Genomic DNA, 17,400 nt, shown 5'->3' on the forward strand with positions numbered 1-17,400 from the left:
CCCGCTAAGCCTAACTATTTGGAGACCAACTAGCTGAGAAGATCCGGTCAGTGCTAGTTCCAAGATATGCCAGCCTCGATGTGAGAGTGTGAAGCTCATCCTACAAATCCACAGTTAGGGTAGGCGATGTCTACAACCTTCTCCAAAGTGTGCAGCATTTGGGGGTTGATTGTGCCTGGGTCTGGCTCTTTGGTCTACATCTTAGGGTGCCCTTATTTCTCTAGAAGGGTGCCTGGGGCTGGCTCCCAACGAGGCTCGTCCTGAGTGCAAGGGGCCTAGATATCCATTTTCAGTACCCCTTGTACCAGGCGGTTGAGTCTGTAGACCATGCCTTATTCTAGTGCTAGCGTGCAAGGAGGATTTGGCAGTTTGCCATGATCACATCCGGGGTTTGGTGCGACACAACATCATTTCTGCAGGTGGTCAAACGATGGGTGATCACCCCACGATCCAGGCAGGTGGCTACTATGGTGACCTATATGGTATACCAGCTCTGGCTATTTAGGAATGCCTGGACGTTTGGTGAAAGCTGCCCCACACCAAAGTTCGTTGTCGAGAGGGCCCGGAGCTACGCAACTGAGCTTTGTCAGTCACATATGTTGGATGGACCCTTGATAGCTTGGGACAGTTGGGGCTCCTCTCTTGCTCGTGGAGCGTCTCGCACGGTGTTCTTCACCTGAGAGCCCACATTCCCAAGCTTTCTCAAGGTTAATTTTGACGGATGTGTACTGGACGACGGAAGCAGAGGAGGGGTTGTTTTCATCATTAAGGGTTCGGACTCCAGGATGATTGCGGCTGGTGGTTGCCAGATCTTTGACATTTCGATTTCAAGAGCAGAGTTGACGACAACTTGGACCGGCTTGAGGTATGCTTGGCACGTGTTGCAAGCCAATGTCATAGTGCTTGAGGGCGATTGGCTACAGTTATTGGCTGGATCCAGCAAAGTGTGGGAGGAGTGGGCGATTACTATCCGCTGCTTAGGGATATCCAGACTATGGTGAGAGATGGGATGACCTTGCAGGCTAAGCATGTATATCGAGAGGCCAACGAGGCAGCAGATTGGGTAGCTTCTTATGTGGCTAATCATTATGGGGAAACCTTTTGACTGAGGGAGAGGGGATTACCTAGTGCGCTCCAGGACTTGTTATTTTTTGACTTTTTTGAATGTATTCGTACCCGTTATGTATGATATATCCGTCTCAGCAAAAAAAAAAAAGTGTAAACGACCCTAGTACCATAACAAAGCATCAAGCTAATAAAACTTATACCAAATATTAATGGATCTAGTAAAGGCACGCATAAACCTTGTTTGATTACTAAAAACCATGTACCACTATTTATTATTGTTGCATGGATATTAGAAATATATTTACAATATTAAGGGACCCTAGTACAACCAAAAAATATCATAGTATAAGCTAAGAGAACTTATAATATATACTAATGGACCTCACATAAGTAGTGGCTATCTACTGCAAACTTCTTCATGAGTCTCTTCTTGTGCTCTCACTCTATCTACTATAAACTTCTTCCCTTGCTCATATGGGTCGCCATTGAGCAAGCGAACGAATCGAGCGAGTAGGAGAGCAAGTAGGAGAGGTGATTCCGAGCAAAAGGCAAGCAAGGCCGATTGGCAGAATTTCTACCCTTGCTTTTCAGTTTTAAGTCATTTAACGAGCAAGATAGAGGTCCTTTTTTCCCACTTATCCTGGACAGGACATTCAAATCAAGGATAAGTGAGGGTAAAATTATCCCACTACCATTGATAAAACTATGGAAATTCTCCTTGCTTAATAAAAAGTAACCATAAAGTTAATGATAATTTTGTTTTTTTTCAACAAAACAAATTTATTGTTGCTGTTATACAAACTAATGGTCATGGAAATAAAATTTATTTATTCAAACAAAAAAAGAAACACCTATTATCTCATCTTATCCCAAGTTATCCTAGAATTAGATGTACCCATTGAGGATAACCTCGACTTATCCTCATTATGTGCCTCCTACCATTGAGATAGGATGGGATGTATCGGTCCAAGCGGACAAGGAGACGGGAAAAAGGAAAAACGCGCTGATGTTGTTTTCTGCGGCGGCCGGAAGCGGCGTCATCGCCCTCTGCAGGTTGGTCTTGGTGGGATCGCCACTGAGATCGTGGCCAAGCTGTGCTGCGCCTCGCTCTCGCTCGTCGTCGTCGATCGTCCATCGCTGCTCGGCGGCCCTCCAACCCTCAGATGTGCCTCGCCTTGCCGAAACCGCCCGCATCTCTCTCTCCTCGCAAGAGGTACTCTACTTCCCCGCCATTAACTCCTCAACTCTATCTCGCTCTCTCTCGATCCTCCATGCAAATTTCTCAACTTGCACATCCATTTTGCTTCAATGCTCAGATATTTGCCTCACCCTACGTCCGTTGTCTTTTCCTTATTGTAGGTAAAAGAGTTTGAACCCAAGATTAGACAAGTCATAGACTGGTATGTATGAGGATCTTAATAATACATATATATAATTGTGGAAATACACATGCAAGTGCAAATATTTGTTTAAGTTTTGATGATTAATAATGTCAGATTATATGCGCTCAGATAAACATAAATGGGTTGATACATTTTTGGGCTTGCTAATTTCTAATGACCATTTGCTTATCATGTAGGGATTCATTTATGCTAAATTACAGGTGATGCCCTAGGCCCCAGAAATAGCATTAAGTTGAAATTAAGACTATGTAGGAGCAAAATTGGGTTGATTTTGTTTCTCACATTTCAATTGTTGATTTTTGTTTAAAAAAAAATTCATTGCAAGAAGGTGAGAGGACCAATTTCTTAATCAATTTATTACATAAATCTAGTTATATGAGTTTTAGAGATATTATTTGTCAGTAAACATGTATGTTGTTATGTTAAAATATAAAAAATAATTTTAAAAATTAAGATTATAATATACAATGTGCAATCTACATACTTAAGATCGCAATACATGGAGGTCACGACGTGTAGCTTATGGATGCAGTACTGTTCATTGCAAAGGAAGTCTAGAATTGTAATCAAAACCATTAACATTGTTCGAGGTCCTTTATAGCATGTTGCTACTCTGATCCATGAATTCATCTAACCTTGTCACCGTTCCTAGGCCTTGCTGTAGTGTGCTCAAACTGTGGCCTTGTACCCTTGTGTATTGCTTGATATCACGATGTCATATTTGGAAGTTTTGCTATCTAAGTGTGGTTTTGGGGTGTAAATAAGTGTTAAAGAGTGGCATGGTGTTCCATATAGGTGTGCTGAGAGAAGTGGAAAAGAGCTTAAGGGGGGTGGGAAGCTTATTGGAAACTGTTTGTTTTTTTATATTTTTGCAGCCCAGAAAAAAAGGCAGGACATATTGGAGCATAGGATTAAGTTTATGAGTCCAAAAAAACTTGATCCTACCAAGTCCTATAGTTCTATATAACATCAGTGATATTTTTCAAATTTACTACTAATGCTTTACAGGCATCTCTTTTGTTGTATTGCTCATGGATCAATTTGTTAGAGGTACATATCACTTGATTCTTGTATTGTATTCTTTTCTTTATATAATAATCCTGGTGGGCTTTGTCTTTATGCTTTTTGAGGCTGCACTTGAGGGCAAAGATGAGGGAGAAAAAAGGAAGGGGTGGGGGGGGGGGGGGGGGGGTACTTTCATACTAGAAAATATAGTGACTCTCCCTAATATCTAAAATGTCATCTTCACCCTGATGTGTTGAGGGAAACTTAACCCAAGGTGTTTCTTGCAATTTAGCTTAAATATTTTCTAGATTGGTTAATAAATGGCAATAAGGTGAGGAGTTGTATGTAATTTCGATAAATGATGGGTCCATATGCAAAAGACTCTAAATCAAAACTATTTTAAGAGAAAGGTTTATGTATCATTTGATGTATATTATGCACAATTTTAGTTTTTAGGACTTGCAGTGTTAGACAATCCTTTTGCGCTATTTTGGGTAGGGTCAACATGGTGGGTTATTGAGTCTTTAGCGATGACGTGAAAGTAAAATTAAGTTTCAGATTAATTGATTCTTGAAAGTTTTTTGTGTTTGAATTTCATAACCAACAAGATTCTGAGCACAGGTTGGATTATTTGAATAATCCAGGTATGAAACTACATGCTAATCTCATTTTCTTTACTATGAGCTACATCTTCAGAAAAAGATGACTCCTCATAAGGGTGCTATATCTAACATTAGAAAAGTTCATATGCATTGCACATATGCTAGATATGTAGATATCATGAAATAATGTTTGATTAAGAAATGGGGCCATGGATTCATTAGGTAAATGCTTAACTTAAGTTGAATTTAAAAAAAAAGCAAATTATGAAGACTATAATTCATCATAAGTCAACAATTTGTTAAAATAATGCTCTTTTGATTTTAGCATGCTAAATATATCTATGTGCCATCTTATTAACCTAACAAAACCACCATAATAGACATGAATCAAATACTTATAGTGTGATTACTTATGATAACTATCACATAGGAAGGTATCTAGAAGGCAGTTCATGCATAAATGAATGGACCGAAGGAAAGAATTGTGAACAGATGGGAGCATGAGGTTATTAAGGTTGACGGAAACAATTTAAATCGCTACATGAGGTACGGCACCCGATATTGGTTCAGCGGATCGTGGTTTCCATTAAGGTTGATATAGGAGGAAATCATGGTTTTCCTCCATTTGCTCAGAACTGAAACTTCATCTTTGTATATTTAAACAACAGAAAGTAGGGGAAAATGGGAAGGAGATGGGAATTGCATTGGAATCTAGTGTGGAAACATAAGTGGAAGAGGACCAGGAAACTTTGGAAGGCTGTTGCAAGATAGAGAGGTGAGGCAACATGCAGAACCCGATGAGTGTTGGGGTTGAGATTTTTTGAAAGAAGAGGATTGATATTTATGCATCTTTCAGATTATGTGTGCTTGAGGATCCAAGATAGGAACTGTATGTTGATGGATGTTATTTAGAAAGGATTATTACTTAGAGATAGGATTGGGATTAGGAGAGTAACTATTTGCCATCAGGCATGACAGGGCATGCCACTAATCCTATTTCATTACAACCATCAGAACATGACTTGGAGCATGAACATTAAACGCCGGTGTGGCTGCAGAGTTGATTTTCCTTCTTTTTTTTTGTGAATATTGCTAATCTGTTTGGCCTAGACTTCTATGGCTAGGGAGTTTTAAGGGTAGTAATTACCTAAATTCGTAGAAAAGGAAGAAAATCAACCATGAAGCCACCTAAGGTAAAGATTCCTAGATCTCCTTGATGGCCCTAACACACTAGCCTCACCTTTAACCCCTATCTCACAAAGGCCTTTCACAATTCCCCTCCTCTCTTGCACCTATGTTTCCCAGCTAGGTTTTGACAATTCCTACTTCTCATCCACAATTGTCCATGGTCCCATTCCTTGATCAAAATATGTATTTTGCATCACACAAGTCTTAAACTTATGTAATGACATTTTAAAAACTTATACCCTTAATCTACCCAAATTAAGTAATGCAGGGCCTATAATTAACTTTTTCTTGGGGGGTGGGGGAGGGAAGCTTATCATTGATCGACCAAAATTAAGCTTGCTGAAACTAATTTAGTTTCCCCTAAAATCTTCCTACTCATGGGAATATCCCAGATATATGATGCTCTATTTGTAAGAGTGAATCGAGGTTCATAGTACCAGTGTGTACTATCCTATACCAAGTGTACTGTGCCATGTCGATACCAAACCGATACTTGGAACGAGAGGTGTACCGAGTGTTGATATGTCGAACCAACTAGGCATGCACATACACTGTACCAACATGGTACTGATATAGTGTCTAATACCGAGATTGCGAACCTTTGAAAAAAATTTTCCACCTACAATATGTTGATGCCCATTTTCGATGAAGATGTCCAAAATAAGTATACATATGCATTTCGCATACATGATGAGTCTTTTCGTGAAATTCGATAAGGTACCATATTAGAACTACTGTTACTGAAGATTTTTTTACGACTTGCTTAGAGGAGCTTATCTTTGGCAATATTAAATAGTATCTAGTATCTTGGTTTCTTCAAGGTTGGGAAGAGCCAATGACATGATTCCAGCCCCAGGTAGAGAGGTTGATGAAGATCAGCAAGATGGTGTAGTAGTTCTTATTGAATATTAATCTGGTTGATCAGAAATTTTTCATTGTATTACTTATCCACCTTTTACGTTGTAGGATTTATGCTTAGAAAGATTATGAGTAATTAAAAATGATTTTGTGGATGGTAGGTTGAAGAGCGAACCATATAAGTCTAGAGTGGGGGCAAAAGCAAGGATAGGAAAAATTTGTAAACTATATTCTCTTTGGTATTAAAGTTTACATAGGAAGTAGGACCAGAAAAAATGAGCAAAAGAACTATTCCAGAATTGGTTTGACACTATAATTAGCAAATTCTATATTGTCAATGGAGCTTACTTTGGCTGTCTCATCAAATGATGCAGATTTCGTAAGTCCAAATGGCATTAGAGAGCTTAGATATCTCTAGTCAGCTCATGTAGATGAGTAGATCTTCAGAATTAAGTTTCAGACTAAGAGTATGTGAATAAGATGGTTATAGATTGATAATATAGAAGAAAATAGTAATGCGGGCAGACATTATTAGTGTGGTGTCTAAGATTTGAGTGGTAATCTAAATGTGGGTCCTTTAATTGAGAATAGGACAGGATAATCAAGTTTAGATTTCCTGTAAATTGTAATTACATTCTCATCCATAGATTTTAGCTCGTCTAGAAATTTAATTATAATTTTATAAATATTTAAAATCAACTTTGAAAAAGTTGATTCAATAACATAGGGTTTAGATGCAAAATGACATGCTGACATTTCAACACGATGCCTATACTTTGCCATTCATAACTCTCAGTCAAATTGCAATGCTAATAACTGCAACCATAACAAGACTGCAAGAAGATGGGAATATATGCTCCATGATCTTACTGTGGTTTCTCTTGGAAATTAGTTTGACAACCATTTCTACTGTGTATAATTTCTCCAAAGAAAGATATATAGCGCTTCAATTGAGTTCTTTAACAAAGAATATAAAAATTGAGCTTTCATTAATTTCTGCATATGTTACTTACGATGAGAACTATGATGATGATCAATCATCTCTATAATAATATTTTTTCCTGTTCCTATACCTTATCCAAGTTAAAGACATTCTGATAATGAACTAGTTAAATATTTTCTGAAATAACAAAATTTGGATTCCATTAGAGCTCGATATGTGCAGACAACAAACTATTATAAAAGATAATCTTAATGACTAAAAACTTTTTTAGCTTAATGATTAACTAAAATATGTTTTACACACTAAAAAGTTAAAAGTGTGACCTTAATAACTGATGTTCCTATAGTAAATCCAGTATGGTTCTCTGGATTGGTTTTATTCTTCTTAGTCGTCGTCCTGTTACTCTTTCCCAAAACTTCGTCTAATCATAATTCCACAACAGTGCGATTTTGCATCTCATTTGGCATTTTCATGATTTTCTATATCATAAATATTATTAAGCAAATTTCTGTAACAATTTTCCAAATCTTAATTGGTATTTTAGCAGGACTTGGTGAATTTCGAACCAAACGAAGACATATCCAACAACTACCTTATGGTTGCTCTTTTAGATTTCTTTAATATAACTTCTTATTGAAGTCCTTATTCTGTTGCATCTGAAATTAACTTCTTTGTCTTACTCGTCTTGAACGATATAGATAATCATGACCATTAAAGCCTTGTCCCAGTTAAAATATTGTTTCTGGCCTTTTTTTATTTTTATTCATAATACAATGATAATATTGTAAAATTACTGAAGTCATATGTTTCCTTAGTAACAATGAAGAAAGTGTTAGTAATATATCACCAGAAAGAGTTTATCTGATTCTTCTCAGATTCTAACATCTCTGCAAAATCTTGTAAAGTATCAGGAATTTTTTCAGAAGACAGATTAGTTATTACAGTTTTTATAACCAAATTCTTTAAATTTTTCCTCCTTTTTGTTTGGTCTCTTATAAGCACATAAAGTTGATTCTCCATGTCATCATTGTATCGACAAATTTTCTACTCTTTGTAATTAATATTGCACACTTTTAAGTAAAGTGGGTCTTTACCCACTCCTTGCTCATCACGCACAATAGCCGCGTTATGTGATGTTATGTTGCTTATAGGGGATGCCCTAGTTAATTCTTGCCCATTTATCTGGGCAACTAGTTATATTATGGCTCCATTGATAAGTGGCAGCAATACTGATGATTGATGAATAATGTTCATTAATTCCCTCCAATAATTTGAGCTTCTGTTTGTGTTGGCTAGCAGCCTAACTTAAACTTTCCACCTGTTTCATCACATCTGAGCCAGCATTGGGACCTTTTTAAAAAAAAATCATTACAGAGACGTATTAAAGTTAGCATAGTCAATAAATGAAGTGATATTTTTGCACTAACAATGGTTTTGGTAATTTAATTTGCAACGGTGAAGCTGTGCATATTTTGCATTAATAATTTTGAAAGTTCATCTGTAGTTTTCTCTTTGTTTATATCATTCAGTCATTGTCTATATATATAATATTAATGGTCATTCATGTCAATTTTGTTAGTTTCCATTTTAGTGTTCTTCTTCCTTAATTCACCATGCTAAAGCTTCAACTGGAATAAGTTGTTTTACTTTTTTTGAGAAAAAATGCATTGTTTTACATGAATAAAACATTTTTGGATTTTGGCATGTCAATATTTTGAACATAAATATGCAATTTGGAGTCGAAGTCCCTTAATTATTTTCACATTCTTCTAAAGATTCATATATAGTCAAGCATTATCTAACTATCTGGGTCCATTTAAGAAATCCTCATTTGCCGATTATTCCTATTAGATGCTACTTTTGGTGTTATTAGGAACTCTTCAAGTTTCTTTTATATCTACCACCCATCTTACCTGAGGGCTTTCCATCCTCTTTCTGAACTATTTATCATTGTATGTGAAAGACATGTGTTATTCAGAATAGATTGTTTTTTTTAGTCACAGTTGCTTATATATCTTTTAATTCCTCGTCCTTTTCTTTTAGGTCGGAAGTTCTTCTTCTAGTATACTGTTTCTTCAATTTCTTGTGATAATTGGAAAAATCTTATGCTTATTTTTGTTAAGTATTGTCAAAAACCTTCAACATTTTTCAGTTACTGATAAATTATGTTATTTTTGTTAAGTATTGACAAAAGTTGTGTATAATTCAAGAGCTGTTCTGATTAATTCTTGCCATGCTAAAACCAACTCCTGTTGTGTGTTCATGTTATGTAAGTACAACAAATGTAAACCACAACCCTAAGGGGATAACTGATGCATCATGTCATGCAAATTTCTATTGCTGCTGTCGTTGACTGATCCACACAAGTGACCTGGTGGACCTTATTATCTGAATGAATGTCATCCTTACTGGCTTAGTTCTTCTTTCATTTGCTTGAAAGTCGTTTGTCAGTTACCCACCTGGCACAACAGATGTGATGTTAGGTACCATGTCAGTAGGGACTGGCACTGTATGATACTTCGATCCATGCTTTTGTGTCTGCACGCATGTATGCAAGTGGCATGCATAGTTGTGCAAGTACAGGCTTACTTTCATGCGTCAATTTAGATGTCTTGCATATTGTTGCATTCCAATTGCTTCTTGTCCGCTTAATAGAGGCTTTCATGCAGACTGGCTGATGGTTGTGTTCTGAAGATTTCCACATTGATCATTTGTATGATCGCCATGTATTGCAGGACTATATGTCTATCTTAGTATATATTTTAAACCGCTTATTTTCATGACAAATTAATTTTAAACTCTACAAATTAAAAAAAAATAATATCTGGAAATTATTCCTTGTTAACACTTCATGTATACTCTTATGGACCCAATGCATCTCTTTCCTCTCTCTTCATAACAGGTTTGGACAACTTCAGGCTGTCAATCTGGAAAGCATTGACCCCTCGCTTCGAGCTGGTATGTAAAGATCTTTGATGCATTTATCATTTGCTGCAAGGAGTTGGTCAGTGTAAACCTTAAAATGAATCATCAGTTATGAAGTTTCTAGTAGTGAAGCCTAAACACTTTTGCTCAAATTTTAGGATACTTCGACCCATTTAGATTATATGGAGGTACAAATTACTTTGAAGCAAATTGTTCCTTTTGTCCTTTAACATTTTTTGGATCGCTGCATGTCTTCAAAGCTCATATGGAGCCTTCCAATCATCTCCAGGTGCTACAAATGATTTGCACTAACGTATTTTGCGGTTACATTTAAAGCATGCAAAGAATACAAACCCCCATTAAGCACGGATGCACACATCCTTAATCTAGCGTATGTTCCATGTGGTCTCTTTGGTTCACCCATACATCACATTTGCATCCTTTATTTGTTCTATCACAATATTTTGTTATTGCTACTTAGAAAGGGTTTTGCTCTCACCTTTTTTATGAATAATTATTGTGATGATATTAAATTACTACTACCCCCACCAGCCTCTCCCTTGAAAAGAAACACATGCATGAGAGAATTTACATTCAACTTGCATGCACATCATTTACTTGATCTGACCATAAATTACCCATGCTTTCAAGTGATGTGCTTGTGATTTTTCTCACCAAAGATTAAACGTGAAAATACAGGATATGGATGATGGCTAACACCTCTTGCAGTTATAAAAATAATGTTATATCATTATGTCAAGTGTAAGCAGTAGTATTTGGTGGCTTTGGCCTCCTTGTTCATAAAAAAAAAGGTGTGAGCAGTAGTAAATGATAGGTTATTGTTTATTCTCCTGAGAAAAGAGAACATAGAGAGTACAGCATTAGCAAAATACACTACGTAACTGTTTGTAAATTGTAGCATGCTTCCTCTGCAAAATGCCAAAGGCTGGCAATAAATCTGAATGATTTTAACATAAAAGAGGTGAATGTGTTTCTTGAAAGAACCAACAAAGTATTTAAAAATGCTCCTTGAGTATACTCATAACTTGTTATATGTCATCTCAAATTTTCTGCTGGAAGTTGGTCAACTTTTAGGATTTTCTATTAAAGAGGCATCAAGCTGAATTATGTGATGCATGCTGCAGCTGTTCTGGTAAAAGTACATGCAATCATTATAAAGCAGGATTCTAAAAAATTATCATACGGAGCAAAGGAACTCCTTAGAGTAATATATATTAGATATATCATGATCAAAGATTAAAATCTCAGTAAAGGATTATAATTTCAAGAGTTACAGTAGCCCTTTCCTTGCAATGATGATACTAAACTACTTGTCCTCTAACTTGATCAGTAATAAAACTTAAATATGCTTAATAAAGGATATCACAAGGAAAACAAATTATCCCTGCTATATTATTGTATAGGTTAAACATTAGATGCACTGGCATTATTCCAATCTTATGCATGAGTTCGCACTGGTAATTAGGTGTTTGGTCTTTTCTAATATGCTTTAGTTTTGAACACAGATACTGAAGTCAGTGCCAGTCCAAGAGAAGATTTTCCAGAAACATTTGAGAACAGGTAAGAAAGAACATGCTTTTAGCTGAACTTGCTTTTAGTTCTAATCGTACACTTCTCATCTTCGGAGGATGATATGCATCTACTGAAACCAACTCGTTGGCGTTCATGAATATAGGGAGGCATTAATATCTGCTGTTCCACGCTACAGTGATCCATATATTAAAGTTCCGAAAGTCATAAGCAAGGAGTGAAATTTAAAGCTTCTATTCTTTATAACATATATTTGCAAGCTGACTAGGAATTCATGAGTATTTTATCTGCTCATCTGACGTTTTCCATGAAAGCGTGGGGTGCAGCTACTGCAAAATTATGTGCTTGCCTCCATTAGCGTTCAATGTCAACTTGCCCCACTTACGTGCCATTATTGAACTTTTCCGTTTGATGTGAATATTGTAATTTCCTTGTCGTGTTTAATGGTTAAGACATTGGTATAAGCAGTTTATTTAATGTGATTTTGCTACACTTATTTGTAGGCCTCATAAAAGCGTACATGTAAATTCAAAGGATGACTCTAGATTTGAGCAACTTAGTGGAAATCTGGAAATGATGTGCCAGGACCATGATTTAGAAGGTCACGTACCTTGTTTATTAACTAGGCTGATCTCACAGCCCATAACTATTGGAAAATCTATTATTTAAATTGATGTTATATTTACGCGCTCTGCAGATTATATTTTAAGAGTACCATGGAAGGCTATCATTATAGTTAGGATGACTTGCAGAGTTTCAATTCTTCAGACATTTGAGTACATAGCATTTTGGATTTCTTGAGGCCCTTCAGGGAAAAAATTTACTAACATGCCAAGTTGATGACATGGAAAAATGAGGCAGTGTTCCTTGCAACTCTACAACAAATCTATCTATTTGAAAGTAATAGAAATCAAGTACAAGTGAGTGGTTAGCGCCCACGTCCAAGCCATGCATATCATGCATAAAAGTACAAATGACCTATGATTTGTAGAATTTTTTCTAACCTATTGAATCTCTTTTTATTGGGGATGTGGACTCAAATTGCTAACCGCTAGGCAATCATAAAGTGTCCTTACACAGCTAAGATTCTGCAGGCATTTGTTTAGGAGTTGGGGTTCCATGTAGCAACTATCATTTCAGCCATCTCGAAAAGAAAATGTAGGTAAAGTGAACCCTGTTGAGGCCCTCTCTGCATGCGCTGGTTGTATACTTAATCTAGTCTGTTGGTAGACATGTTGATATTGCACAAGGATAATTATCGGTAATCAAAGGGATTAAGCCAAGAGAAAATAGCCTTGGGGTATATTTGAGTACGATGGATAAAGATTTGGATTTTACCCATGCGAGCAAAGTGGTATGATAGCAACTTTATTTGGCAAGATATTCTCAATTCGTGGAGGGCATTATTTCTTTAATGCCATCGGTGGAAGAACATCCAAGTTTTCCTTTCAAAAAAATTGACATGTTGAGGTCGGGTACATATTATTTCTTTAATGAAAAGATGCAAAAGAAATCCAGTGAGAGAGTGAACATCCTGTTCGTCGTATGAGGTCATCCCATCTAGAGAAACAATAAAGGGAGAACAAAAGGCATTTCACAAATTTCGCCGAGGACGGCCACCATTCATCAAAATTCCCATAATGTAATTCGATTAGACCTGTCAATATCATCTCTTTCGTGTTCAAGCACGGAAACAGACCATTGATGACTTGCGTAGGCCTAGAGGAGGGAGTTTAGAGATAAACACGGAAGAACAAAATGCAGGAAGTTCTTGTTGCATCAACATAATCTCTCCATACACGACCTGTAGCTTATGGATTTTAAGGCCTGGGCAGTTTGTTTATTTATTTATTTAATGCACAAACCAAAACTTACATATCAAAAGACAGGATACTATATGCATGCTGAGGATAGTTTCCTCACTAATCCACATGGCCACATCCACCCTGAAGACAAGCTATACGCAGTTTGAAAGCGCAGCAGGGCATACCAGATCTGTATGCATCACATCGCCCCTCGCATCACCTCACAATTTGTATACCCAGTTTGAAAGAGCAGCAGGGTATACCAGATTTGTATGCATCACATCGCCCTTGCATCAACTCACAATTTGTTGATATGGGAACAAACGGCAAGGCACAGTACAGATCCGAGTTTGAAACAGTACGAACCGTTTGGTTTCTTCAAACCTTGAGAAGTTGATTTCACAACAATTTTGCCTCAACAACCTTCACTCTTATATTTCAATGGAAATGGAATAAATTAATTTAGAAAGATGATGGGAAGCCACCAGCAGAGATGATAATAACGCACTAAGGCCAAACTGCAGAGCGAAGTTCCATTTACATGGTTCTGAACCAGCGGACACCAGTCACCCCATTATACATTTCCCATTTTCCCTACATTATAAACTAAAACTAATATAAAAAGAGAATATAACAAGGCAGGAACAAACATGAAAAAGAAAGATGAAATCAAAAAACTATACCCTGTATACATCCCCTAATCCAAAATGTTGTTAATTACACTGGAACGGAGGTGACCTCTATCTGGGAGCCTTCACAAGAATAGAAAGGAACCAGAAAGATCATACTGTTAAAAAAAAAAAAGGAGAGAGAGAGACAGGATTATGCATTCTGTGAGAATTCCCATAGCTGGTGGCGTAATGAACTACAGAGCAACATATTAGGCTGTGAATCCTTGCAACCACATGTCACAGTTGATTCTCAGGTTACCTCTAATTTTTCATCCTCATTTTCCACCGAAGGCATCTGATACCAGGGTGCCTCGGTTGGAGGTGAAGTTATTCTCTAGTTGTAGATTTTTACAGGCTTCTCAAAAGTGTGACGGTTCTGCAGGCATTGAAAAGTCATCACAATTATACCAGAAAGCAAAAATTTGGCTGTGCGAAGTCAAAAAGGAAAATACAGAGAAAACATGCAATCTATAGTCGTCCGTGAAGGTACTAGAAAACCACTAAATATCCATCAGAGCAACCCATGACCCAAGACATCTACCATGGAACTCTGAACAGAAATAGGTAAACAGAGAGGCTGAAACATTCATCGCTTTACCTGATTAGCTGTATAAGTCCTTCTCGGAGTTGTGTCTGGGTGCTCCAACCCAAGATACTGTTCCCACGCTCCATAAACATCCCTTCTCTAGAACGTTAGGAATCAAGAAAAGCAAGTCATGAACTATAACATTTGGCATGAAATGAATTAAAACCAAGAGTGAACAGCATTGCGTACCTGAAACCGATTGGACACAATATCTGAATCTTGTAGGTATTCAGGGCGCCCAAGTGATAAAAATGCAAACTTCCACTAATCAAACAACAAATATGAATATTAGAATTCAAGATATGCTATATTCAGGTGAAGCAAGCAATGCATGTCATCGACTCAGCATAAAATGCAGCAAGTATAGGCAGGAGCAGTTATCAACAATGTTGATAGAAATTCTTTTGCAGCAATCCAAAATTTGACTACAACTATAAATTAGAATGTGACTATCCACAATATAATTATCTTAGATGTTTTGTTTCAGCAAATTCCAGGAACAAGGTCCAATGCATTCTGCAATTTGTATCTGATAACCATATGCAGGCATTTATTTGAATGGCTCCAAAATCAACACATTGTCATTTGTAATTGTGAGAATTTGATGCATACAGAGTAAAGCTAATATGTGGGGGCCCACACAACAGCTGAGGACAGTCCTGACTAGACGACCACAGCCTAGGCACCAATGATCTGAGTTGTTGGACATGATCCACTGTCACTAAACTGCTTACTATCTAAAAAATCATGCGATTTAGAGAACCCTGGCCTACGCGTCACCTATGGGTCTAGTGGTCACAAATGGATGGTTTAAATAAAATGAACGATGCATATTTCTTAACCATTGGATGCATAGACTAGAGATCTCCATATCACATGGTTTTTTAACAGCAAGCAGTTTAGAGATAGTAGATCATATCCAGTGCGAAACATTAATCGTCCCATCAAAACCAACCTTATTCAGACTATACTGTGGGTCGCCTACATATTATTAGCCATTCTCGCATAAGAACAGGTTTCCAAAACATATAACCTTCTGTAGAGCAGAGATTTAGTCTTCTAGATCATATTCAGTGGCTTATGACTTCAGTTTTTCAACCACCAACATTGAATTTCGCAAATGGGTGACATTTCTCTTTACAAAACAGGGATTATATCCACACCCTGACAAATATTTCAAAAGTGCAAATCTAGTACATAATACTTGGACCTCAATCTACAGGGACCTGTTCCAGCCCAAACTGCCAAGGAAATGGATCAGGTTTTAACAATCATATACCAGAAGCTGATTTGGGTCAGAGAAGTATTGAGTTGGACTGAAAACAAACACTACCCACCTACATCCAAAGATATCCAGATGTGAACTAATTTTGGTCATGTTAAATTAGGTCCAATCAGTCATGATCTGGTTGAGTTTAATTCTAACAATTCATATCCAAATGTGTTGAAGTCCAATTACATAATAGGATGCATAGATAACCCACTAATCTGAAACTGGGATGTGCACTAGATTCAAAATCAGAACAAATACGGGTCAACCAAATCAAATTGCTTTCTTATGTACAAATAATATTATTTCTGAGAGGTGAAAACAGAAATCAATATAAGCAGAAAATTTTTCCTGTTATCAGCCATAACTAGGTTCATTCAATTATACTAATTAAATCAGAAAGAAAATGGGGGGAAAAGAAGTATTTTTAACTTGTCAAACTAATCAACTATTATGAAATGTCAATAAAATAGTTTTTATTGTCTTTGAACATAGAAAAAAAACAGATTTAGATGGAAATAGTTAAAACAAAATTAGAAATGATTGAAGAAAGAAACAACCTTTGAAAATTCATCATCTGGAACCTGCAGTTTCTTCTGTATGCGGACTTTGACATCAGCTAGAGTCTCTCCTTCGCGTATAATCAAGAAAAAAGGATCTCCAAAGTTTTGAACTTGCTGATAAAAAGAAAAAGATGAAAATGTTAAAAAGGGATGCACAGGCAACATCAATATTATTCAAAGGAAGATTTATTGCAAGTAATTCAAAGTAAAAGAAAAAAAGTAAAAGCTGATAATTTGGGGAAAAAAAGGGGGACAAGCCCAAAAGGAAAGAAAGATGGATGAAGAAGCATACCCAAGAGCAAAAACGATAGGTAACAGCTAACAATGTAAAATAAAGCATTTCAAATAATAGCAATCATAGCAAAGTGTGCAATCAAGATTTTCTTTATATGAAATACTTATGCAAACTACCAAGAAAATAGAAGTGCCAAACCTGATTATTGTTCATAGAATATTATTTTCAGATATGAAACTCTTTCATTACTTCAAAGCACCAACAATTATTTTACTATATATAAGGAGGCTGCAAAAGCATTGACGTCTATTTTTCGAGGGAAAAAAGAGGATTAACAAGTCAATAAGCTTCAAGTCTGCATTTACCATCTGGTTCTGAGTAGGATCTCTAGTAAAGTGATAAACATGAATCAAGCGATCATGGGGACCAAGGTTCTTCTCTTCTTCAGGAATCTGCAATCATGGACAGATAATCACCTAAGTACATGCAAACTCTGAACGCCAGTATATATATATATATATATATATATATATATATATATATATATATATATATATATATATATATATATATATATATATATATGCCAATATCATCTAGTAACTATGCCTTGAGATGACAAGACCTGCTAGGTCATCACTCATCAGAAAATCCTCAATGTGTTAACAAAACCATTTATGTACAAGAAAATCTGCTTTTACAGTGAATACAGAAGAGTGGCAACTTA

The 17,400-nt window shown here is 36.5% G+C and overlaps 2 protein-coding genes across 15 annotated transcripts in view; one reads left to right on the forward strand and one right to left on the reverse strand.

Annotated features, from left to right (window-relative positions):
- The first annotated feature begins 1,942 nt into the window (after positions 1–1,942).
- Positions 1,943–12,222, forward strand: LOC103720601 (glutamyl-tRNA(Gln) amidotransferase subunit C, chloroplastic/mitochondrial). Of its 2 annotated transcripts, none has more exons than XM_026809814.2 (5): positions 1,943–2,281; positions 2,428–2,468; positions 9,970–10,025; positions 11,519–11,573; positions 12,047–12,222. In XM_026809814.2, the coding sequence occupies exons 1-5, from the start codon at positions 1,958–1,960 to the stop codon at positions 12,210–12,212; spliced, it is 642 nt and encodes a 213-aa protein (XP_026665615.1). In that variant the 5' UTR covers positions 1,943–1,957; the 3' UTR covers positions 12,213–12,222. The 2 variants fall into 2 exon arrangements, with proteins under 2 accessions (XP_026665615.1, XP_008808609.2); XM_008810387.2 differs by lacking the exon at positions 12,047–12,222 and adding an exon at positions 11,689–12,039.
- A 1,069-nt stretch (positions 12,223–13,291) lies between these two features.
- Positions 13,292–17,400, reverse strand: part of LOC103720599 (ubiquitin carboxyl-terminal hydrolase 12-like) — a 36,673-nt gene continuing 32,564 nt past the window's right edge. For 3 of the 13 annotated variants that reach the window (XM_008810377.4, XM_008810382.4, XM_008810376.4), the window contains 5 exons: positions 17,039–17,125; positions 16,436–16,552; positions 14,795–14,869; positions 14,618–14,704; positions 13,295–14,395 (listed from right to left, as the gene is read on the reverse strand). In XM_008810377.4, coding sequence (XP_008808599.1) covers positions 14,354–14,395; positions 14,618–14,704; positions 14,795–14,869; positions 16,436–16,552; positions 17,039–17,125 — 408 coding nt within the window. In that variant the 3' untranslated portion in view covers positions 13,295–14,353. Of the gene's footprint in view, positions 14,396–14,617; positions 14,705–14,794; positions 14,870–16,435; positions 16,553–17,038; positions 17,126–17,400 lie in introns of all 13 variants that reach the window. The other 10 variants (XM_039126038.1, XM_039126037.1, XR_606200.4 and 7 more) reach the window with 9 other exon arrangements.

The sequence above is a fragment of the Phoenix dactylifera genome, chromosome 4 (assembly GCF_009389715.1).
Source record: "Phoenix dactylifera cultivar Barhee BC4 chromosome 4, palm_55x_up_171113_PBpolish2nd_filt_p, whole genome shotgun sequence".
Taxonomy (NCBI): domain Eukaryota; kingdom Viridiplantae; phylum Streptophyta; class Magnoliopsida; order Arecales; family Arecaceae; genus Phoenix; species Phoenix dactylifera.

Bases quoted from the DNA above. Each gene is read 5' to 3' on its own strand.
- LOC103720601 (XM_026809814.2), top strand. From the start codon at position 1,958: ATGTACCCATTGAGGATAACCTCGACTTATCCTCATTATGTGCCTCCT. The intron at 2,282-2,427 runs GTACTCTACTTC...TCCTTATTGTAG, and splicing joins TCTCTCTCTCCTCGCAAGAG to GTAAAAGAGTTTGAACCCAA. The intron at 10,026-11,518 runs GTATGTAAAGAT...TTTTGAACACAG, and splicing joins TGACCCCTCGCTTCGAGCTG to ATACTGAAGTCAGTGCCAGT.